The sequence below is a fragment of the Mastomys coucha genome, unplaced genomic scaffold, assembly GCF_008632895.1.
Source record: "Mastomys coucha isolate ucsf_1 unplaced genomic scaffold, UCSF_Mcou_1 pScaffold12, whole genome shotgun sequence".
NCBI lineage: Eukaryota > Metazoa > Chordata > Mammalia > Rodentia > Muridae > Mastomys > Mastomys coucha.
In genome coordinates this window covers 7,172,781-7,195,627 of record NW_022196894.1, presented here as the reverse complement: position 1 = coordinate 7,195,627, position 22,847 = coordinate 7,172,781, and the positions used below count along the sequence as shown (strand labels likewise).

At 44.5% G+C, this 22,847-nt stretch overlaps 1 protein-coding gene across 11 annotated transcripts in view; it reads right to left on the bottom strand.

The window, feature by feature from the left end:
• The window catches only part of Clec16a (C-type lectin domain containing 16A), a 216,460-nt gene that overhangs the window by 46,200 nt on the left and 147,413 nt on the right, over positions 1-22,847 (bottom strand). For all 11 annotated transcript variants that reach the window (XM_031362484.1, XM_031362528.1, XM_031362522.1 and 8 more), the window contains 3 exons: positions 8,117-8,268; positions 5,069-5,273; positions 2,208-2,372 (listed from right to left, as the gene is read on the bottom strand). In XM_031362484.1, coding sequence (XP_031218344.1) covers positions 2,208-2,372; positions 5,069-5,273; positions 8,117-8,268 — 522 coding nt within the window. The remainder of the gene's footprint in view (positions 1-2,207; positions 2,373-5,068; positions 5,274-8,116; positions 8,269-22,847) is intronic.

The following is a 22,847-nucleotide window of genomic DNA, read 5'->3' as shown; positions in this document are numbered from 1 at the left end:
TTAGTCAACACCTGTCATTTCAGAAGGTGACGAGGGTAACACATGGAACTCAGACTCCAGAAGAGAGCCATGAATGCTGAAGAGTGGAGGCCTCCACCTAGCTCTCCTCACTCTGGCTTCTGTAAAGCTGACGCAGGCAGTGGGGGTCAGGGGACATATTCTGTAACTTGAAGTCACTCTAACTCTATGGCCGGGTACTTCTGCTTGGCAGACACATGCCAGTTTAGCTGCATGTGGTGGTGGTGCTGCTGAAGATCTGGGTCCTGGTGCTCTTGTATTCCCTAGGCAGACTAAGCCCAGACACCTTGGGTCCTAGATAGGATAGCCTTGTCTTCTTGGTATTCAGATAAAAGCAAGTGCAGGCATATGCTTCACTTGACAAACACTGAGTGAAGCCACTGCTGGCACTGAACTAGAGTGGTGAACAGAACAGTTCCACACAGTGACATCCTCCACGGGGCAAAGGAACCAGACCTCAGTACACAAACTGGTAAGGAACTGAATCCTATGGAGAAAATAAACCAGGGCACTGTGATAGGGGGAGGGTGTAGCCCTGCTCAGCAGCATGATAGCCAAAGGCCTTTGGAGGATGGAGCCCACACACTGGGATTGGGCCATCCCTGGGAGGTGGGCACCTAAGACCTAGACAAAAGAGCCATGTAAAGGCTGAGACAGAGAGGGCACAGCACTGGTTCTCCAGGCATACCTGGAGCCTGAGAACAGTAAGGTACTCCTTCTCTCTGTAAAGGTGACTGATGAGCTTCCAGAGGTCAAGGGAAGGCTACCCCGTAAGCAGACTAGTGCAGAAGCACCAGGCAGGCCTGACCGTGTGCCAGGTAGTAAGATCTAAAAATGTAAAGTCATTATTTCCTTTTTTTAAAAAACTGAGTTAATTCACAGACAGCTATGCTTGTGATGTTATGTTGATATGTGGTAGATTAAGTATTAAGAATCACATGGAGAATCACATGCATGGCATAGAACTCTTCATGTGATATTTGCAGAGACATATATACATACATATATGTATACATACGCACACACACACACACACACACACACACACACATATATATATATATAAAACATAAGTAAACATTTCTAGAAGGACATGAAAGAAACAAAAAACTGTTCACATATTCTGGAGCAAAAGGGACTTCTTTACATTCTATCAAATCTTGTTGGATTAAAAATTATACACTTCCCAGGTGGCGGTGGAGCACGCCTTTATTCCCAGCACTTGGGAGGCAGAGGCAGGTGGATTTCTGAGTTCAAGGCCAGCCTGGTATACAGAGTGAGTTCCAGGACAGCCAGGGCTACACAGAGAAACCATGTCTCGAAAAAACAAAACTAAATAAATAAGTAAATAAATAAATAAATAAAAATTATACACTTATGGTATACATGAAATAAAGAAATCAAATCACGGTGAAAGCAGACTAAAGCAGAGGTAGCCAAGGTATTGGATTTAGACAGGCTGTCATGGCTTTTGTTGGTCCAAGATTAGTAATCACTTTTGAGAATATTTCATAATACTTGTAATTCAAGTTGTAGCCCTGCACATGGAAGTGTTAAGAGCAGAGGAGAGCCTGACCAGTTTTCTAATCAAGAGAAGAGATTCATTCATCCCTACCCTCCCCAGCCTGTGGGACCTTCTGTATGTGGATATACTTAGAGCACTTTAGAGCAGGAAGGAGGCTGCTCTTCTTAAGAAGCAGCTCTTTCAGCCCTCAGACTTTCCACTGAGTCTCCCTTTGGGGGGTGGGGCACAGCAGGAGGGCTGGATACAGTGCTGCAGAAGTGGGGAGAGCTGCTCCCAGAAGTAAGCAGCAGAAGGCTTGTGGGCACTAGGACTTCCTCACGGCTTCCCTTGTCAAGAGAGCAGGAACCACACGCACTATCTCCTAGTCATCTCAGATGAAGGAAGACAATTCTCACCCTCAGCTCTCATCACTAATTAGTCAAGTATTTCCAAGAAATTTCCAAGAAACATTGATTCTGAGAAGTTTCTTCACAAACTTAAGAGATGTCTGGAAAACCAAACCCAAGTGACGGAACAAAGAAGGGAAAGCCAAGACTGCGGGTTGGGTGTGTGCTTCACGTGGTCTATGAAGCCTGAGCTTCCAACAGCCTGGATTCTGAGAGGAAAGCCTCCAGCAGGCTCGGCAGAAAAGCGGCCTGAGCCCCTAGCAGGAGGTCTGGCTTACCTGGTACCTTGTCTACCGATGCAAACACAGATCGTTGCACTGTGGGGTCACTGCTGCCTCTGCGGCACTGCTCATAGAAACGGAAAGGCAGGTGCTGGGAGGAGGAGGAACAGAGTCCAAACCCTAGGACTTCTGTTGTCGGCTGGATCGGGAGATCCAGAAGGGCTGTAAGAAAACCGCACCATAGTTTGTTCTTAGTACAGTAATGGGGACAGGAAGTTTGCTACGATTTGGGCAACAGGCCAGAGTGATACCACCCTTGACAGTATGACCCTTGGGGAAACCAAACAGACAGTGTGAGGCATGAGACTGGCATGATGACAGAGTCCCTAAGGAAGTTCAAAACACAACTACACGAAGGGGGAGCTCAGGCCAAGATGGCAGGGTTCTAAGTCTAACTCTTTGGCCAATTTGTACCTAAAATCTGTAGAAAAGACCCTTCCCAAAGGTGTGGCTTTGCATGCACTTTTAGATCCTAGAGCAAGTGAGGCCAAGTCTGCCCCTAAAGTTTGTGCACAGGCATACGTGGACAGACAGACAAAATACACAAATGAGTGATCTGTCAGTATCTGCAGGACTCTTCCACAAAGATACCAAAATCTGTAATGAAGTCCCTTATAAAGAATAGCATTGTTTTTGTGCATGACACACACATTTCCTGTCTACTGATAATCATCTCTAGATGACTTATATTTAATATGATCAAAGTACTATGGAAGGAATTCTTCCTATATTGTTCAGGGAGTAATCACAGAGAAAAAGTCAGCATAGGTTCAATAAAGATACAGATTTTCCAGAGTTGTGTGTACATATGAATATGGAGGTCAGAGGTCAATGCTGACCATCTTAAAAAGGTTTCTCTATATCTAGTTTGTGTGTGGTGTGTATCTGAGTGCATGTACATATACTACACAGGCATCCTTGTGTGCATGGCACATGTGAGGAGGTCAGAGGACAACTTGTAAGTCAGTTCTTTGTGTCTACCAGATTGGTTCTGGGATTGAACTCAGGCCATCAGTCTTGGTGGTAAGCACCGTTACTTCCTGAATTCCCTGCACGTCCTTATCTTATCTTTGACATGGGTGTCTGGTTCACCCTCAAGCTCACCAGTGGGCTAAACTAGCTAGACAATGAGCCCTAAGGTTCCCTGTGTTCATCCCCAAGGGCTGGGATTAGAGTTGCATGCTGCCATACCTTGCTTTTACATGGATGCTGGGGAATCTAAACTCAAATCCTCATGGTTGGGCAGCAGCATTTTACTGACTGAGCTGCTGCCCCAGCCCTAGTTCTGAGTTTTTAATATCTGGGTGGTGGAATCTTGCTAGAGATGTTTATGAGAATATGTGTACAAGGAAGCATATGTTTGTATTTATGAGTGTGTGCTTACACGTCATAGCTGTCATCTTCCCTTAAACAACTCTTGTGATATATTAGTTCAAAGTAGCTTTTCAAAATCAATTTAAGAACTATCCAAGGCATTCATGCTAGCAGCCACTTTACAGTGCAATCCTCAATTTTCAAATGAAATATCTGGCCTTCATGCCAGTAGTGAGAAACTGCTTCACATTACGGGGGAAAGTCTGGGAGTGAATCTTGAAAGCAAGGGCTGAATGATTTAAGTCACGTTGCACGTTACTAAATACTCCTGTGAGGATTCGTAGGCCAGGCTTCAGCTACCTGAGAAATAAGAAAGGTGAACAACTCTAGCGCACATCACAGAGGCACACACAGCATGGAACTGCGGAGCCAGAAATGAAGCACACCGAGAGCTTATTCTTCCCTTTTCCTGATGAGAATGCTCTTCCTTTTAGTGGGATGGACATCCCCTTGGCAGCCACAGTAGAGGGACTGTTTGGGCCTGAGCTGAAGGCACTAATAATTTCATTCATTTATTTATCTGTTTGTTTTTCATGCATTCATTCATTCATTTGTATCTTTTGTGGGTCTCACATAGCCCAGACTGGTATTGAGCTTACTATATAGTAGACAATGACCTTAAACTTGTAAGTCTTTTGCTTCTCCCTCTCAAGTGCTGGCATTATAGGCATGTGTCATTATAACTGGTTTGACATAGTGTTGGAGTATCAAATGTAGGACTCTGTTCATACTAGGCAACCATTCTACCAACTGAGCCACAGCTTTAACCTGAGAGTCTTAAAGGAGAAGTTAGGAATCCTCTGCCTCACCCTGCCCCAGGACAATGCCTTGACTTCCATTTCATGACTTGAAGAAACAACCTATTTCAGGGCTTTTACCAAGAAAGCCCAGGTGATGCAAACCCCACCATCCTTGTGAGGTGTGAATGACCCCTGAACTTAGTGTTGAGTGATGGCTGCTCACCAAGAGATGATAAGGGAACAAAGAGAAGGGTGAGAAAAATTGTGTGTGAGGCCCTGGGCTTCACCCAGAGCTTAAACAAACAAACAAACAAACAAACAAACAAACAAAGAAATCTGAGTTGGAAGCTCTGCAGACTTGCTCTCTGTGTGACTAAAAATCCCCTGTACAATGGGAAGCTAAGGCCCAACTGATCCAAGAGTTGTCTGCATACCTACAATGGCAGAGGGCAGCCACAATACTTTGTGACTATACCCTGGGGGTTACATCATGAAGAGGAGGTTCCAGCTGTCTCCCACTGCCTGCCACCTGTCTCTAGCCTCTTGTCTACTACAGAGGCCTCTTCTCTTCCATGCATCCCTGGAAAGTTTCTCCATTCCAAACACCTGGGAAGCAGGAAAGTCCCAGTCTTTGAAGCATGATGAATCCTGATCCACTTGTGTCCTTGTCTTGGGACTTTTCTGGGTTAGTGTAAACTGGTGACAGCCCTGTGGTGGTGAGTCCCTGCTCTTGCGGTCACTCACCAGCTATCCTCTGCATCTTCGTGCGCCTGGCCTGGATGCGGCCCTTGGCCAGGCGCTGCTTGGCAATAATGCAGCGGATATGATCAGAGAACACGAAGGTGGCCTGCAGGATGGGGAAGGGCTTAGAGTGTGGGCTGGAGGCAGGCTTGTGGATGGTGATGTTCAGGGCACGGCTGTCATCCTCCACTCCTGTTACCTGCATGTCCTGCATAGCGAGAAGGCAAAGGCAAAATGTTCATCAGGCCCAGGGGCTGATGAGTTGAGGGGTGTCAGTGGCTCATGGAGAAGGACACGAGCACTTTGAGTCTGCTTTTGTTCTGAAGGAGGCTAAATCTCAAAGATTTAAGGATGATACAGACCAGTACAGGCCTGACAGGTGAGGGTCAGCACTACTGGATGTATGGCTAATACTGCTTTCCACGAGGACCTGAGATGCCTAACCACAAGAGGTACACCAGCCTCTTCAAGGGCCACCACTGTCACAACAGGCAAATTCCAATAATTCTTCCTTCTGGAAAACCAGAGGCTACAACTCCAAAGCCCTGTTATCACGTGGTGTCGTGTTAAATACTACCTCCTTGTTTCTCTTCAAAATGGGCCATTGTTTGTGTCCTTTGGTACATCTTTGAGGACAGTCCCTGAGAAAGGGCCACTAGAACTGTTAGGCAGAGACTTCGGGCAAGCTGTGTGTGAAGGGGATAAAGACATTGACAAGGAGTAAGTGTGTAAGGACTGGTACCCATAAAGCCTCAGGATGGGTTCTGTGTCAAGTCTGTGCCCACAAAAGTTCAAGGGCACATGAGATAAAAGCATACCAGACAGAAGATGGACTCAAAGGTCAGCCATGATAGAGGAGGTGGGAGCCACTGAGAAAGGCTCAGGAGGACGGGGGCTGCTGTGCTCGGAGGCCACACACTCGGCTCTCCCTTTGGAAAGAATGCCTTCATCACAGGCAGCCGCAGAGGAGATGAGCCATTATGAATCTAAAAGCAGGGAACTTCACTGTAACAGTCTGACACACAGGAGCTGCTAGGAGAGAGCCAAGAGGAGGCGGGTGGGGCGCATGGCTTCCACAGTCCGACAGGACACACACTAACCGCTCAGAGAGAAAAAACACTCTCCTGACTTTATGTTCTAAAGAAATTGGTGTACCTTGATAATAAGATGCACAGGCCATCTACTGGGCAGTGTTTCACACTGGAGTCCCTTTGGGGTAAAAAAGATCCTCCTTCAGCCTCACTGAGAGATAAGAGGGTCTGGAAAGAGAGGAGTCTGGGAAGGAGAGGAGACAGGAGCAGTGGCTTCACGTACAGGTGCTCCCCATGGAGAGCAGGCAACAATTTGGCTGGCCACTGCTGTGGTGAGAAGGAATCAAATTAGCCTGAGCAGGGCCTTCTGGAAACCAGAACAGAGCAGCAAGGAAATGGGACTTCCTTGAAGTAGGGCGGAGGGGAGCTCCAGCCTGGGATAGGCTCATGGGAATTTAGGGACAGGACACAGTAGAGATAGGAAGTGGAATCTGCTCTCCACTCTGGGATCTCTGTTTCATTCCCTCTCAGCTAGAAACTACTCAGCCATCACACTTATAAAGCTGTAGACAGAGCCCCAGCTGCTGTGTGCTGCTGTGGGGCCTGCTGTGCTCCAGAGGGTCAAGGACGGAGCGCTCATCAACTCCTGTGGTAACAGTGCTAGAGGAAGTTGGCAGAAGCTATGAACTCTTAAAATAGCTGATTCCAACTTCTTGGGTATCTGCCTAGGGAAATCCTGCCCAGGGACATAAAGAAGTGAAACGCCACATTTACAGCAACATGCTTGAAAACTTGGGATTATCAAGAGGGCTTTGGCTGAGCATGCCCTGCCACACAGCAGTTAAAAGGACCCCAGCAGGCAAGCACATATTAACATGGCTAGACACACTCCAAGAGAAGCTAGGAGAAAAGCCAAGTCTATGATATGGCCATGTGACAGCATAAGAATCTACACATACCCTCAAACTCATGTACAGTTATCCTTTGGGAACGCTACCAAACTGGGAGCCAAAACCTATAGATGCTCAAGTCCCTTACTTTAAGTGGTACAGTATCAGCATATAACCTACTATATCTTCCTGTAGACTCTAAATTCAGTTTAGATGATGCATAAGACTTTATAACATATATATGCTATGTAAATAGGTGTTTAGGGACTAAAGAGTCAAAAGAAAGTCTGTACATGTTTATGGCAGACATATTTCTTGGTGAAGTTTTATTTGTTTTTGAGACAGTGTCACTATGTAACCTTGGCTGGCCTGGGACTTGGTTCGTAGACCATATTTGCCTTAGACTCTGCTTATTTCTGCCTCCCAAGTACTAGGAATAAAGATGTATATCACCATAGCTGGTCTGTTTTGTTTTCTGAGATAGGGTCTCATGTAGCTCAGGCTAGCCTCTGACTCCTTAGGTAGCCAAGGCTGCCCTTAAATGTCTGATCATCTTGCCTCCATCTCCTAACTTTTGGGGTTATAGGCATGTATAATTATACCCAGTTGTATGTGCTGCTGGGAATGGAATCAAGGGCCTCATGCATGCTGGGTAAGCACTCCATATCAACTAGCTACAACCCCAGCATGCTGTCCTCATTCCCAACCCCCTTTTATTTTGAGACCAGGTCATGCTACATGAACCTACCTGAATGGTCTGGAACCTATTAAATAGACTGGTCTGTCTTTGAATTTGGGGATGTCATCCTGACTCTACTGCCTGAATGCTGAGATCATGTACAACTATGTGGTCCTTCCCCACTGAATTTGATTGACATTTCCATGGCTACGTTAAAAAGCACTTGGCAGTGAAGCAGATCTGGAAGGACCAGCCTGGCAATGGGTTTTCTCCTGTAGGGGAGAAGAGGTGTTAAAATTAAGGTTTTGGCAAAGAGGACTTAGCTGTTCTCTGTGCAGCACTCTGGCTTTGTGCACATACTTCTTGTGCCATTACAAGTGAGTATAAAACTGACATTTTGGCATGCATGTGTACAGAGTGAGAAAACAGACTGGGGTTTTTAGACTCTCACCTGCAGAAGGCCAGCAAACTTGACCACTCCCCAGCCGAGTCTGGACACATCAGGCTCTACCAGGCTCATCTGGTAAATGTCCACAGCCAGGAACCGCTGGACCATACCGCCATCCTTGGTGATGACTGTGCATGCGATCAAATCGCTGTTATCTGGGAGGAGAGAGCAGAATAAGGCCTAGCTCAGCTGTCCAGCTTTCTTCACATACAGAACTGGGTCTGGATGCCTCTTCAGCCAATTCTGTGAGGATAGTTTCTTCGCCTCTCTAAGCCTCCCACTCAGTGTGTTCTCAAAGCAATCCTGATTGCTTTGAGACTGATACAAAGCACACAAACCATTAGGTACTGTATACCTACTATAGTGTGAAAATAGCTAACAACTGAGTTGGGGTATAGTTCAGGGATAGAAGCACCTGGAATGCATGAGGCTGGGGTTCTATTCCTAGCACCAGAACCACTACCACCACCCAGCAGCAAATCCCAGGAATATTGCAGTGTTTCTTTTAGACCAAAGGTAGTTTACAGATGATGATGGTTTTTGCTCATGTGAAGACAGGAAAACAAGATCCCGTGTTCCCTACAACAGCACCATAAGTCCTTGATTCAGTGTCTGGCAACTTAGAACCCAGCACTGAACTAGGTGGACACTGAACTAGGTGGAGTGTGACCATCTGCAGGCTCTTGAGTCCTCTGAACCATGGCTCTCTATCTGAACAATGAGAAGCAGATCCTTTATCTCAGGATACTTGGTACAGAAACCAGGGGCTGCTGGGAAGGTACTCATATGAAGCAGTACACACGGGGCTCCTGAGCACATTCCAGGGCCATTTTCTGCTTGACATTTATACTCAGACCTGCTTTATTTAGCACTTGCCCCAATGACTCTGAAGTTATATGACATCACAAGCCATTAAGTCACACCTGTAATCCAGTCTGGGTTCCACCCAGTGACACCTTCTTTCATTTATGTTTTCAATGAGATTAGCCAAATCAAGAAAAACCAAAATGTCCCCAAATGGGGGAATAACTTGATCCTGACTGTTTTCCATTAGATGAAAAGTTATAAACCCATATAACAACACTAAACTAAGCTAAGCTCTGAACAATGGCTGTCTTTGAGGAGGGAATAGGAATGGAGTTGGGGGTGGGGTGGGCTGGGAGGACTAAAATCAATAGAAGAACTTTCATTTAAAAACCACTGCTTTTATTAGATTTATTTAGTTATGTGTGTGCATGTATACTCATCTCACATGTGTGTTAAGGCCAGAGGATGACCTGAGGGAGTTCGTCCTTTCCTTCCACGATGTGGGCTCTGAGAATTGATCACAGGTCTTCAGGGCTTGGGTGCAAGTGCTTTTATCCACTCAGCCATCTTGTCAGACCCCTGTTTATTTTTGAGAAACTATTTAGCAATAACTAACCTGGAATTTGCTTTGTAGACCAGGCTAGCCCCCAAATCATGGAGATCTACCAGCCTATGTCTCCCAAAAGCTGAGATTAAAGGTATGGACTACCATGCCTGAGCATGTTTTATTATATGTACCACACAGTATTGCTTGCAATTACTTTTAAATGAGAGAGTATTTAAGATGTGCTTTTGAAAAGCAACAACAATATAAAATTAAGGTAAAAATCGTATTGAGTCTGGAGATGTAGCTCAGTGGTAGAGTACTTGCCTAGCAAGCACAAGGTTGTAGGTTTGACTCCTGTTAGGACACATGCACATAAACTGTGCGCATGTGAAGTTAGGTAAGGCTGGAGTTCAAGGGCAGAGTTTGCCTAGTATGTGTGAGGTTCTGTTCAGGTTTGGGTATGATTACCACCCCTCCGGTTGGGGCCAAAACTTGTTACAAGCTATGACAGTGGGAAACATTACAATTTTAAATAAAAAAAGAAGGTAGAATATACAGTTTCATGATTTTGAGATGTGAGAAAAGTATCTCTGCAGAGAAATATGTCTACTCACCCAGGGAAAAGTAACAAAGGGGATACATTCTAGCTCCAAACACAGATGGCAACAAACTTGGACTTGGGTATTGTGTAAAGGGAACTCTACCGCACACATGTTTGCCACTTTCCAAATGGCCTGAGGACAAGCAGGGAATTTCCCCCTTCTCTCTCTTTAGGCCATCATAATATAATAGTTCCTGTGGGATCTTTGAGGTATAAGTTGCCTGAAAACCTGGCTTCTGTATGAATGTTTTCAGAATGTTCTCCCTGTTTTTTTTTGTTTGTTTGTTTTTAGTTTTTTTCTGCATATTGTGATGATCCCTTTCTTTTTTAACATGATTTCAATTTATCTGAATTTACTAACATTTAAAGACATATTTTAAGTAAATAGAATTAAATCATATTCTTGTTTCCCTTTTGTACCCAACTTCTCCCAGAGACCCCCCCTTCAATACCTAACAATATCTTTTTTGTCATATTCCTTAAAGTTTATAAAATATTATAACAATAAAAATAAGTATTATAAAAGTTGTTTGATATAAAACAACAATCAATTAACAGTCTTATGTAGATGCTCATCTACAGCAATACTGGAATATATTTTCTTAATATAAATTTTAAATAACTCCAAACATATTAACTGTATATTTCTTTTTTTAAAATGATTTATTATTATATAAGTACACTGTAGCTGTCTTCAGACACACCAGAAGAGGGCGTCAGATCTCATTATGGATGGTTGGGAGCCACCATGTGGTTGCTGGGATTTGAACTCAGGACCTTTGGAAGAGTAGTCAGTGCTCTTAACCGCTGAGCCATCTCTCCAGCCCCTAACTGTATATTTCAAAATAATACATCCCTAATAGTATTTTCTTAAATGAACATAAATATATAAACTCTTTTTGTTTGTTTGTTTTGTATTTAGTAGAGTTTAAAATCTTGGCTCTTGCCACTCCCAGGATCAGAGGTGAGGAGGAAACAACATCTGTCCCAACACCAGGAATAATTGGGACCAGTGGACCAAGGCACACAGGAACTCTGGCAGCCCAGTGGCTTGGTTTGCTTCTGGTATCTGTGGGCCGGCTGGTGCCCTAAGCAGAACTTGGGCGCAAACTCTGTAGTCATTCCCACAACACCGAGAGGAAAGTCCACTCCCAGGGGCTCTAACAAGCCCAGGGTCACAGGATCCCAGAATCACAGGATCCCAGAGACAGCTTGACTCTGAGGAGTTCTGACACAACCAGGATCACAGGAAGGACAGGCTCCAGTCAGATTTAGCAAGGGCAGGTAGCACTAGAGATAACCAGATGATGTGGGGCAAGCGTAAGAATATAAGCAACACAAATCAAGGTTACTTGGCATCATCAGAACCCAATACTCCAACCATTGCAAGTCCTGGACACACCATCACACCAGAAACGCAAGATTCAGATATAAAATCACTTCTCATGATGATGATACAGGACTTTAAGAAAGACAATGGTAATGGGCCAGTTATTATCTTCAACAAAATTACAGAAGAAAACTTCCCTAATCTAAAGAAAGAGATGCCCAGGAACATACAAGAAGTCTACAGAACTCCAAATAGACTAGACCAGAAAAGAAATTTCTCCCATCACATAATAATCAAAACACCAAATGTACTAAACAAAGAGAGAATTTTAAAAGCAGTAAGGGAAAAAGGTCAAGTAATATATAAAGGCAGGCCTATCAGAATTACACCAGACTTCTCACCAGAGACTATGAAAGCTAGAAGATCCTGGGCAGATGTCATACAGACCCTATAAGAACACAAATGCCAGCCTAGGCTACTATACCCAGCAAAACTCTCAATTACCATAGATGGAGAAAACACGATATTCCATGACAAAACAAAATTTACACAATATCTTTCCACAAGTCTAGCCCTACAAAGGATAATAGATGGAAAACATCAACATAAGGAGCAAAACTACACCCTAGAACAAGCAAGAAAGTAATCTTTCAACAAATCCACACAAACCTAATTCCACCTAATTCTTTTGGGTATTTATATACCCAAAAGAAATGTAGCCAATTAAATTGGGAGGGGGTTTGTAAGATAACAACAAAGAGTAAGACTAAATGCTTTGCTTGACGTTCCAACTCTTGTATCATGTTACCACAGTAAGAGCCAAGATTTAAAGCTCTACTAAATATAAAACAAACAAAAACACTTTATATATTTATATTCATTTAAGAAAATATTAGTAGTGATGTATTATTTTGAAATATACAGGTAATACGTTGGAGTTATTTAAAATTTATATTGAGAAAAACGTATATATTTTCAGTATTGCCGTAAACAAGCATCTATATAAGATGGTTAAATTGATTGTTGTTTTATATCAAACAACTTTTACAATACTCATTTTTATTGTTATAATATTTTATAAATTTTAAAGAATATGACAAAAAAAGATATTGTAGGTACTGAAGGGGGGTCTCTGGGAGGAGTTGGGGTACAAAAAGAAAACAAGAATGTGATTTAATTCTATTTATTTAAAATATGTTTTTTAAATGTTAACAAATTCGGATAAATTGAAATCATATAACTTTTCTCATTATAATGCAATAAAACTTAAAAAAAAAACCTACTGAAAGAAAAAAAAAATCTTGGCTCCTACTGTGGTACAAGCCTAAAATAAGAACAATTTTTAGACATTGGATTTCATTGTAATAAGGCTGTACTTCAACGACTCTCACATCACCAAATGATTTTACCTTCATCGTAGCTAAGCTGAGAGTTGACAGTTCTGATGCACCAAGAAATGAATTGCAGGCACGATTTTTGGATGCAGACTTCCAGCTATGGTCAAAGCTATTTGACTTGAGTGAGTGACTTTATTCTCAGCCCACAGAGAACAGGATACAGTCATTTAAGAAATGGTGTTTGGGGGGCTGGTGAGATGGCTCAGCGGGGAAGAGCACCGATTGCTCTTCGGAAGATCATGAGTTCAAATCCCAGCAACCACATGGTGGCTCACAACCACCTATAATGAGATCTGACACCCTCAGTGTACTTATTTATAATAATAAATAAATCTTTAAAAAAAAAAAAAGAAATGGTGTTTGTATTAAGATGGTCTATCCATAAAGTCATTCACCAACTGTTTCAATGAACAATGGTTCTGCTTGGACGGTGGCACAGACATTAGGTGAGGTTAAGAATCTGGTTCATTAGCTGTGATAATTTGGGAAAGCATTCATCTCAGAGAAAGAATAACTTATAAAGTCCTCTTCTTCAAACTTGATACAAGAGTTACAAACATCAAGCAAAGCATTCAGTCTCACTCTTTGTTGTTCTCTTACAAGCCACCTCCCTAGTTATTCCTCTATGTTTCTTTTGGGTATATAAATACTTTTGAAATATATAAGCTGTTCTGAATACCATAGTATAGTGTAAAAATATGAAATAAACAATACTACTAATAGAGAGGCTAAGATAGGAGAAGCAAGATTTCAAGACCCTTATGTGGTACACAGCCAGACACTGTCACGAACAAACAAGCTGACAGTGTATATAGATTGTACAATATTGGACCTATTTCTCCAATTACCAAATTAGAGAGACCATTGGATGACAATCAACAAATTTCTAATTCCTCATATTTTTGGATTTCAATTGATTAGGATATGTTGATAATATTAATTTTCATATTAAGATATTAAGAAAAAGTAATTGTCACTTCCTATTGTTTTTGTTTCCTCTTCACCTCTGATCCTGAGCGTGTCAGAGTGCCTGGGATTGGAGCTTCCTCTAGGTGTTGTGGGACTGGCTGCAGAGCTTGCGCCCAAAGTCTGCTCAGGACACCAGCCCAGAGAGACCCAGAAGGAACCAGAGCCACTGGGCTAGCAGAGTTCCTGTGTGCCTGGTCCCACTGATCCCAGTTGCTCCCGGTGTTGGGGCAGATGTTGGGTCCTCCTCACCTCTGATCCTGGTCATGTCAGAGTGCCTGGGAGTGGAGGAGTGTCCTCTGGGTCTTGTGGGACTGGCTGCTGAGTTTGTACCCAAGGTCTGCCTGTTTTTGTTTTTAAAACAGGCTTTCTGCTTCCATCTCCTCTTTGGAATAAAACACCCAGGACAGTCATAGTCCCTGAAGCAAATGTCATCCCAAATAGATGTGATTGCCTGGACTTTGTTACCTATGGCAAGAATCTCTATTTTCATCCTAGCTTTCTATATGTAACTTTCAGATAGTCTTGCTATATTCTAGGTCATCCTCAAACTCATTGTGTAGCCTAGCCTGTCCTCCAACTCAAGGTGATCTCCCTGCCTCCCAAGTGCTAGGGCAAAGCCTGAGCCTCTAGGTCTGCCTTATATTTGACCTTGATATTATTTTACTTTTGGTGGTTTGTTTCTGTGTGTGTATATGTGTGTGTGTGGGTATGGATGCCAGGATCAAGCTTGGGTATCATTCTTCAAGAGATACCCACCTTGTTTCTGTAGTCAGGGTCTCTTACTGGGATATGGGGCTAATAAATGTAGCTGGCTGGCCAGCAAGTTCCAGGGATCCATGTGCCTCTGCCTCCTCAGGGTATGCCACCCAAAACCAGGTATATGCCTCCCATACCCAGGGGACTGGACACTCGTTCTAATGTTTGCAGGGCAAGCACTTTACCATCTTTCCAGTCTCCTACACCTTGGATTTTAAATTCCATATTCCATGGCTTTCTTGTCTTTTTAGTTATCAAGAGGTGGAGTTTATTTTCTCTACTCAATATTTAAAATACTTCCTTAGTGAGAATCTTCTACTTTTAAAAATGTGAACAAAGCTAGGCATTATGGTGCATGCCTTTAATCCTGGCAGTTGGGAGGTGGGAGCAGGGCCAGGGGCAGGGGCAGGGGCAGGGGTAAGGGCAGGGGCAGGTGGATCTATGGGTTCAAGGCCAGTTTGGTTTACAGAGTGAGTTCCAGGACAGCCAGGGATACACAGAAACCTTGTCTCAAAAACAAAACAAAACAAAGCAACACAAAACAACCCCTCCAACCACACCACACCACACCACTCAAAACCCAAAACAAAGCAACACAAAACAACCCCTCCAACCACACCACACCACTCAAAACCCAAAACAAAGCAACACAAAACAACCCCTCCAACCACACCACACCACTCAAAACCCAAAACAAAGAAACAAGCAAGCAAGCAAACAAACAACAATACCACCACAGACCCCCAAATTCTGCCTTTGCATTTTCTCTCCCTGCCCTCTTCCTCACGCCTCCTTCAGGACCGTACATCTTTTTCTATCCTTGCACTTGTGTCAGAACTGGTCTGAAGGTCAGGGCTATCATGAAAGATGCTGACTTGGGGCTTTTGGGGCACGGTGGAGCCCGACTGTTCCACAGAGCTGAGCTATCCTAGGGGCTTCAGGGAAAAAGAACTACCATCATCACTACAAAGAACAACAAGAAAACAGGAAGGACAGATCCCAAAGTGGAGCAGCTCTCAGAGATGGCACTGAGACCTCAGAGTCCCATGGAGACAGTGGAGGTCAGAGATGGCACTGAGACCTCGGAGTCCCATGGAGACAGTGGAGGTCAGAGATGGCACTGAGACCTCGGAGTCCCATGGAAACAGTGGCGGTTCGTAAGAAATCGAGTACACTGTGCAGAGGAGGAAGGAAGGAAGCGGAGTCCAGAGACCTAACAATGGGAGGAAAACAAGCAAGTACTGGCTTGGAGTGATTTGCACGTGGGCCTCTCAGGTGTCACTTTAGGGAGCCTTGCCCCAACTAGATTGCCCTAAGTGTGTGGGCTGTGAGCATTCCTACGTGGAGGTCTCAGATTTGGGAGGAGCCTGGAGAGCTGCTGAGTGGATTCGTTGCCCAGAATCTGAATCTTTTAGGAGAGTGGGCTGGACTCTTCTGGGAGCCAGCACACAGGGCACCAGTGTGCTGAGGCGCATGGCAGCCTCAGGAGCTTCCCTGTATGACTCTCCAGAGTGCTCAGTGCAGATGACCCAACAACTTCCAGTCACTCCAGCATGCCCTATTGTAGATCTCAGTGCTCATCTCCCTTACTTTCCTGGACCCCTCTCTGACTGTCCTGCAGAAGGGTTGGATCTAGACCTCCCTTAAGAAACACTGCATTGGTGAGATGGCTCAGCAGGAAAAGTGCACCTGAACTCAACCCCTAGCACCAACATAGTAGAAGAAGAGAACTATTTACTTTCCTTTTCTCTTTTTTTAAAGATTTATTTATTTATTTCATGTATTTCAGTGAGTACACTGTAGCTGTCTTCAGACATACCAGAAGGCATCAGATTCCATTACAGATGGTTGTGAGCCACCATGTGGTTGCTGGGAATTGAACTCCGGACCTCTGAAAGAACAGTCAGTGCTATTAATTGCTGAGCCATCTCTCCAGCCTGAAGAGAACCATTTCTATACATTGTCCTTTGACCTTCTCTCACATGCTGTGACATATGTATGAACACACACACACACACATCAATAACTGTAAACAATATCAGTACAAAATACTGAAGGAGCTAGGCATGACAGCATGCTCACACCCATGGGAAGATGAAGGAGGACTGCAAGGTCAAGTTAAATTACGGTAGGTGACTTTGTGTGTGTGAAAATGGGCTGGGGCCACACTGCTCAAAAATAAACCAATCACAAAGCCACTGCAGAAAACAATACACAAGATTATCCATGTGGTCTAAGTGGACAAGACGAACCATGTAATGGTAGTGAAGGACACAGATGAGGAGATGGGGACAGCTATTGGACACAAGAAGGGTGCCCACCATCACAAGAAGCCAGAACAAAAGCAAAACAAGATACCCTCTTCTTCCCCTGGGCAGGCAGTAGGAAGAGAGTCTGATAGGATTAGGTGCTGCTGAGGACACACAGAGGCTGGCATTCTCAAAGGCTGCTGGGAGGAGAACAAATGAACACAGCTGCTTTGAAGGGCAAATTAGCATTCTTCATTAAAACCGAAAGTTTCATATCCTATGACTCAGAAATTGCTATGTTCCCAAGAAAAACAGTCAGCTCCCCCAGGACACACCCCCCCCCCCCCCCCGCATGGGCCAAGAGCTATGCCCAGGGATGCTGCAGGCCGCCTCAGGGTTTGTGAGGACCTGGATGTTCAGAAGAAAGTGAGAACCTGGAGGCTCCTTTTACTTAGTGTGAAAATCTCAAGATCATGCTGGCACGGGTGATTTAGCTTACATGCAGTGTTCTAACTGTCTAGTGGGAAACAGCTGCTGTCACATACTTAAGAGTGACCAACTGGCTTGTGGCTAGCTAGTACCTATAGTCCACACAGTGGTAGGGGGTTGGCGTGAAGCAAGAGAATTAAGAGTTTGGAGTCAGCCTGGGCTAGGTAGAAAAACCATTCTGTCAAAAGAAAGGAAGGAAGGAAGAAAAAGAAAAGAAAGGAAGAAAGATGAGGGAATAAGAAAGGAAGGAAGAGAAAGGAGAGAAGGAGAAAGGCAGGAGACTGTGATAAGGAGCACCCATGTATATTATGTATGTATGTATGTATTATGTGTGTGTATTATATGTATGTGTATGTGTGTATTTATGTATGTGTGTATTTATGAGTATGTATGTGCATATTGTGTGTATTATATATATATGTGTGTATGTGTGTGTATTATGTGTGTGTATATGTGTGTATCTGTGTGTGTATTATGTGTGTGTGTATTATGTGTGTATGTGGGTGTGTGTATGTGTGTGCGTATGTGTATATTACATGTGTGTGTATTATGTGTGTATGTGTGTATGTGTGTGTATTATGTGTGTGTGTTTGATTATGTGTGTATGTGTATGTGTGTATGTGTGTATATGTGTGTGTGTGTGTGTGTGTGTAGGTCACAGGTTGATGCTGAATGTCTTCCTCAGTTGCTTTCCAACTTTTTATGAGATGATGTCTCTCCCTGAACCTCGAGCTCACTGATGGCCTAGACTGGCTAGCTGATGAGCTGCAGGCATCCTGCAGTGGACTCACACTCGGGACCCCCAGCACTGAGGCCGGAGGCATGCCATGGCTTATATTTTTATGTGAATGCTGGGGATCCACATCTACACACAGATCCTCAGACTTGCAGAGTGAGCACTTCACTTGACTGAGCCATCTCCCCAGGTGCCTGTTTTTGATTTTTGAGACAGCATTTTATAGCTCTGAGGGATCTCGAACTCTAAATACTTCTGCCTCAGCATCTCAAGTGCTGGGATTATGGGTATGCTCTACCATGCTCTGCCAAGCTTGCTCTTTTTATCAAAAAGGAAATAGAAAAAGTTAGGAGTCTTAACTCAGACTCTGCCAGTCCATGGGGATGTGGCTCAGTGCTCCTGCCCAGCATCCATTGGACCTTAGTTTCCATATTCAGTGCTACAGAAACAAAACAGCCCAAACCAAGTCAAAGCCTGGTGCCAGCACGATGCACTCTTCCCATGCACTGGAACGGACTGAAGGAGCCCTGACACAGATTTTTCCCCATGGGCTATATTCCCCAAGAATGGCCACCATATCTGCTCTTCTTACGATGTGACTTTATTCTCCTATCAAAATCTACATTTTTTTTCTTCCTTAAACCTGAGGGCCAGTAGAGGTACCAGTAAAAATGATGCTATCACAGTTTCTGATGTAGGGCCATCAGAATGCTCTGGCAAGCTCTCCATCAAGGTTCAGACCCACTGTCAGCCACCCCTGCCCCTCACTTGACCTGCCAATGCTTGCCTGAGACATCTAGCTGATGCCATGTAGACTAGAGGTAAGAAATCCCCATTGGACCCTGGGCAGACTATGGGCAGCTATGGGCAAAATTGACTGCTATTGTGTTAAACTATTAAACTACAAGAAGATTCATTACTCAACAAGAGAATTGGAATAGTGATTTATTTTAATTTTGTGCTATATTCATTCCTACTTAAAATTCTAAAAGAAGTGATCAAACCCAGGGCCTCACACATACTAGGTAAACATTCTTCCACTGAGCAAATGCTCAGGTCTCATGGTTTTAAGTAGGATGCAGGAAAAGCACAACCATTTCCCAACAGAAGTTTAAGATATGGGAAGTAGGAAGGGGAAAAGAAGCATAGGAGCCGTCATATGAAGTATACAATCAGGGTCACTTGGCCTATTAGACAGAGATTGGGGGTCAGGGCCATAGAGCCTGTCCAGTAACACAGAGACTCCTGGTAAGTTGCCTCCTACTGAGTCTTAGGTTTCCCACTAAGCAAAACAGACTTAAGGGGCTGGAGATGTGGGTCAGGTGAAAGACTGCTTGCCTAGCATGTAGGAAGTCCCAGTTTCAATCTCCAGCACTGCATAAAACTTGCAGTGGTGTACACCTAGAATCTAAGCACTTAAGCAGGAGGACCACAAGTTCAAGGCCTCAGGTAAGAGTTCAGCCAGGCTGGGCAGCAGTGGTGCATGCCTTTCATCCCAGCACTTGGGAGGCAGAGGCAGGCGGATCTCTGATTTTGAGGCCAGCCTGGTCTACAGAGTGAGTTCCAGGACTGCCAGGGCTACACAGAGAAACCCTGTCTCAAAAACAAACAAACAAACAAACAAACAAACAAAAAAAAACCAAAAAACAAAAAGAGTTCAGCCAGTGGAGAGATGGCTCAGTGGTTAAGAGCACTCACTGACTGCTCTTCCAGAGGTCTTGAGTTCAATTCTCAGCAACTACATGGTGGCTCACAACCATCTGTAATGGGATCTGATGCCCTCTTCTGGTGTGTCTGAGGACAGTGACTATATAGGCACACAGCCTATATAGACTCTTGGTCTTTTCTTCCCCCATCTCCAGTCACAACTTAACTAACCCCAATGACCTTTGTTCTGAAATTTCCACATCCTCCATCCTTGTTGAACTAGCCCCAAGGATGAACTAGCCCCTTGCATGTTAGATTCTCTGGTGTCCCTCCAGGAAACCATGAATGAAGACAGTGATTGACTCTGAAAAGGCATTTGGAGATAGGATGGAGGGACACTCAAGTAAACTCCCACTGGAGACCCGGACTTCTTGACGCACTGCTCTCCCCAGCCCCTGGGCTGCTGCTTTCTTCCACAGCTCCTCTGACAGGCTGTTGCTTGTTACTGAGTAGTGAATGGTAAATGGGCCTGATTGACTTTAGCTGTATTTAAATGATCCTTTCCTAATAAAATATGGATGCCAGTACATAATTTAATTCTTGGCATTGGTGGCTCTGGCTACATTTAGAATCAAGGAAGTCCTTCTCAGCAGGATTTCTAGGCCAGTGGGATTCCAGGACACTGGAATTCTGCAATCTGATACCCTGGGTTGAAGGCAAGACTGGGGTTCAGAGTAGCAATATAGTGCACATCTCCAAGTTGTAGGAATGTGGATGCGTTTTCAGAACACATCATTAATTAGAGGTCAGGAGGGGCTGAGGTAGGGGTTCCCTGACTCTTCTGAGTAGGCATCTGGAATTGCAAGACTGCAGAGCCTTAGCTAGCCTTCCTAGATGCTAGCATACCAAAAGGTCTCTGATTCTAAAGCCTATGTCTGGTCTCCTTTGCACATCCATCTAAGCAGACTCTCTGCAGGGCTCTATGGGCAGCACGAGGCAGGTAAAGACATGGAGAGTCACTGATGCTTACCAGTGTGGGGACACCGCTCCATTCCCAGTTATGAATGTTCTCTAAAGCTCACATGCAAAATGGTCTAAAAGGGGACCTCTGTCTCAAGAACTTCCACTAATGACAAAAGCCCTTGTATGCCAGGCCTCAAGCTACTGCTTTGACACATCCCCAAACAGCATAAAAATAAAAACAAACAAAAACTGAACTGAGAGTTAAATAACTTCTTTCTTCAAGGACACAGAGGACATGGTCAAGATACTCAGCCCAAGGTGACCTGTAGCCCAACCTTTACACTAGCCTAAGCAAGCTGATTGAAACCTAGGATCCTAGGCCCCTGAAGTTAGCCAGAGAGGCCTTGTTTCCTTCAGAGAAGTGGGGATCCCCAACCTGGACTAGCTGTCACAGGAGTGCAGGCTGGCTGCAGTAGGTGACAAATCACCAAGAATGGACATAAACTCTTAACAGTTTCCCTGGAGACTCGGAATCCAAGCCACTATGTGCCCAGGCCCAGCTCCCCTCTGCACTGGGAAAGCAGTCCCTCTAGCCCCAACCTGTATTCCATTCCTCAGTGTCTCTTGGGAAGCAGGGTGAACTGTGTGACTTTCTGACACCTCTTTCTAGATGCTAGGACTCAAAGCTTAGTGACATAGGCTGAAGCCCTACCTCCAGGGGACTCTTACACCTTGGGCCCATGGTAGCATCTTGGATCTTTCATCTGACACTTTGGGGATCTGCCTCAGCATGAGAGAGTTGGTACTTTGTAGCACAGAAAAATCTACTCCACAATGAAAAAGATGGACAGAAGTTGCTCCCACTGTGTTTCTGTGGGAGTCACTGAGCACCTTACAGGAAGCCTTGCTGGTCCTAATGGAACCCAGAAAGGCTGGAGTGGCAAGGCTGCCCAGGTCCCAGCAAGTCTACAGGTCAATAAGAACAGTCTGTAGGAACTAGACCTGTCAAATCCCAAGGAATGGTACCAGGGTGTCTGTGTGAGTTGGGGGCAGTGGCAGTGGGGTGGGGGAGGGCATAGCTCCTGACACTAAGATGGTTAGGTAGCAATGAGGTGTGAATGGGTACATTCAATTAGGCCCAGAACTTCCCCTGACAGTCAAATCAATCCTTTGAAGAAAATTAAGTAACCATTTCTCTATCAGTCCAGCAACAGCTTAAGGGATATTTGCTCCAAGTAGCAATCAATTACTCTGTCTTCTTTGAAGCTCCCTAAAGTATTCCTTCCCAGCACAACAAGGGGCAGGCATGCAGCGAGTCACTTGCTCTGTGATGAAAAGGGTCTACAGACTTCTCTGTGAGGAAGGAGCAATGTGTGCTGCTGGTATCCCTTAGGTTGTAAAGGAGAGCAGGCTATTTGCTGAAGCACAGTCAACCAAGGGAAACTGAGCTTGGAGCTTGGCTTCAAGGTTTCCACAGCAACCCCTTGGGCTGCTGTTGCTGCTGCTCCAGCTGCCTCACTATCTCCTTTGCACTCACTCTGTTCACAGTAGAACTGCTGGCCCACATACTGTTGTGAGAGCTCTGCTACTGAACACATGCCCATTCCTTTCTCTCCTGTAAGAACAGCCCTGTATAAGCACAAGTCTTGTGTGCTCCTGGCCGACAGCCTGAGGGTTTGTGTTAGGCTCCATCATCTTCCAGCTGTGTTGATGAAACTGGGGTGATCCAGTTCTTAGAGCTGGAGTATTTAAGGAGAAGGTGCTCAGGTGCTCTGGAAGAGCAGAACTCACTTCTAACCATGGCGCCATCACCCTAGCCCTCTCACTTCTTTTTGAGAAGCAGATTTTTACTGTTAATATTATGGTGTGTGTGTGTGTGGGATATATGTACACCACAGCATTGACTGAGCCATGTTACTGCCTTCATCCTCCTTGCCCTTTTGTTTTTTTTAGAGAAAGGGTCTCAGGAGCCCACATGGCCCTAAGTGCAGTATGTAGTTGATGGTACCCTTGACTTCTGATTTTCCTGTCTCACTTTCCATGTGTTAGGATTACAGGTGGGTGTCACCATACCTAGTTTATTCAATGCTTGGATGGAACTTATGGCCTTGTGTACTCTAGGCAAGCATTCTATCAACTGAGCTACATTTGTAACCTATCATTTAAAAAATATTTTTCCCAATCACAAAAGAACAAACACGGTATGCACTCTCTGATAAGTGGTTATTAGCCCAGAAGTTTGG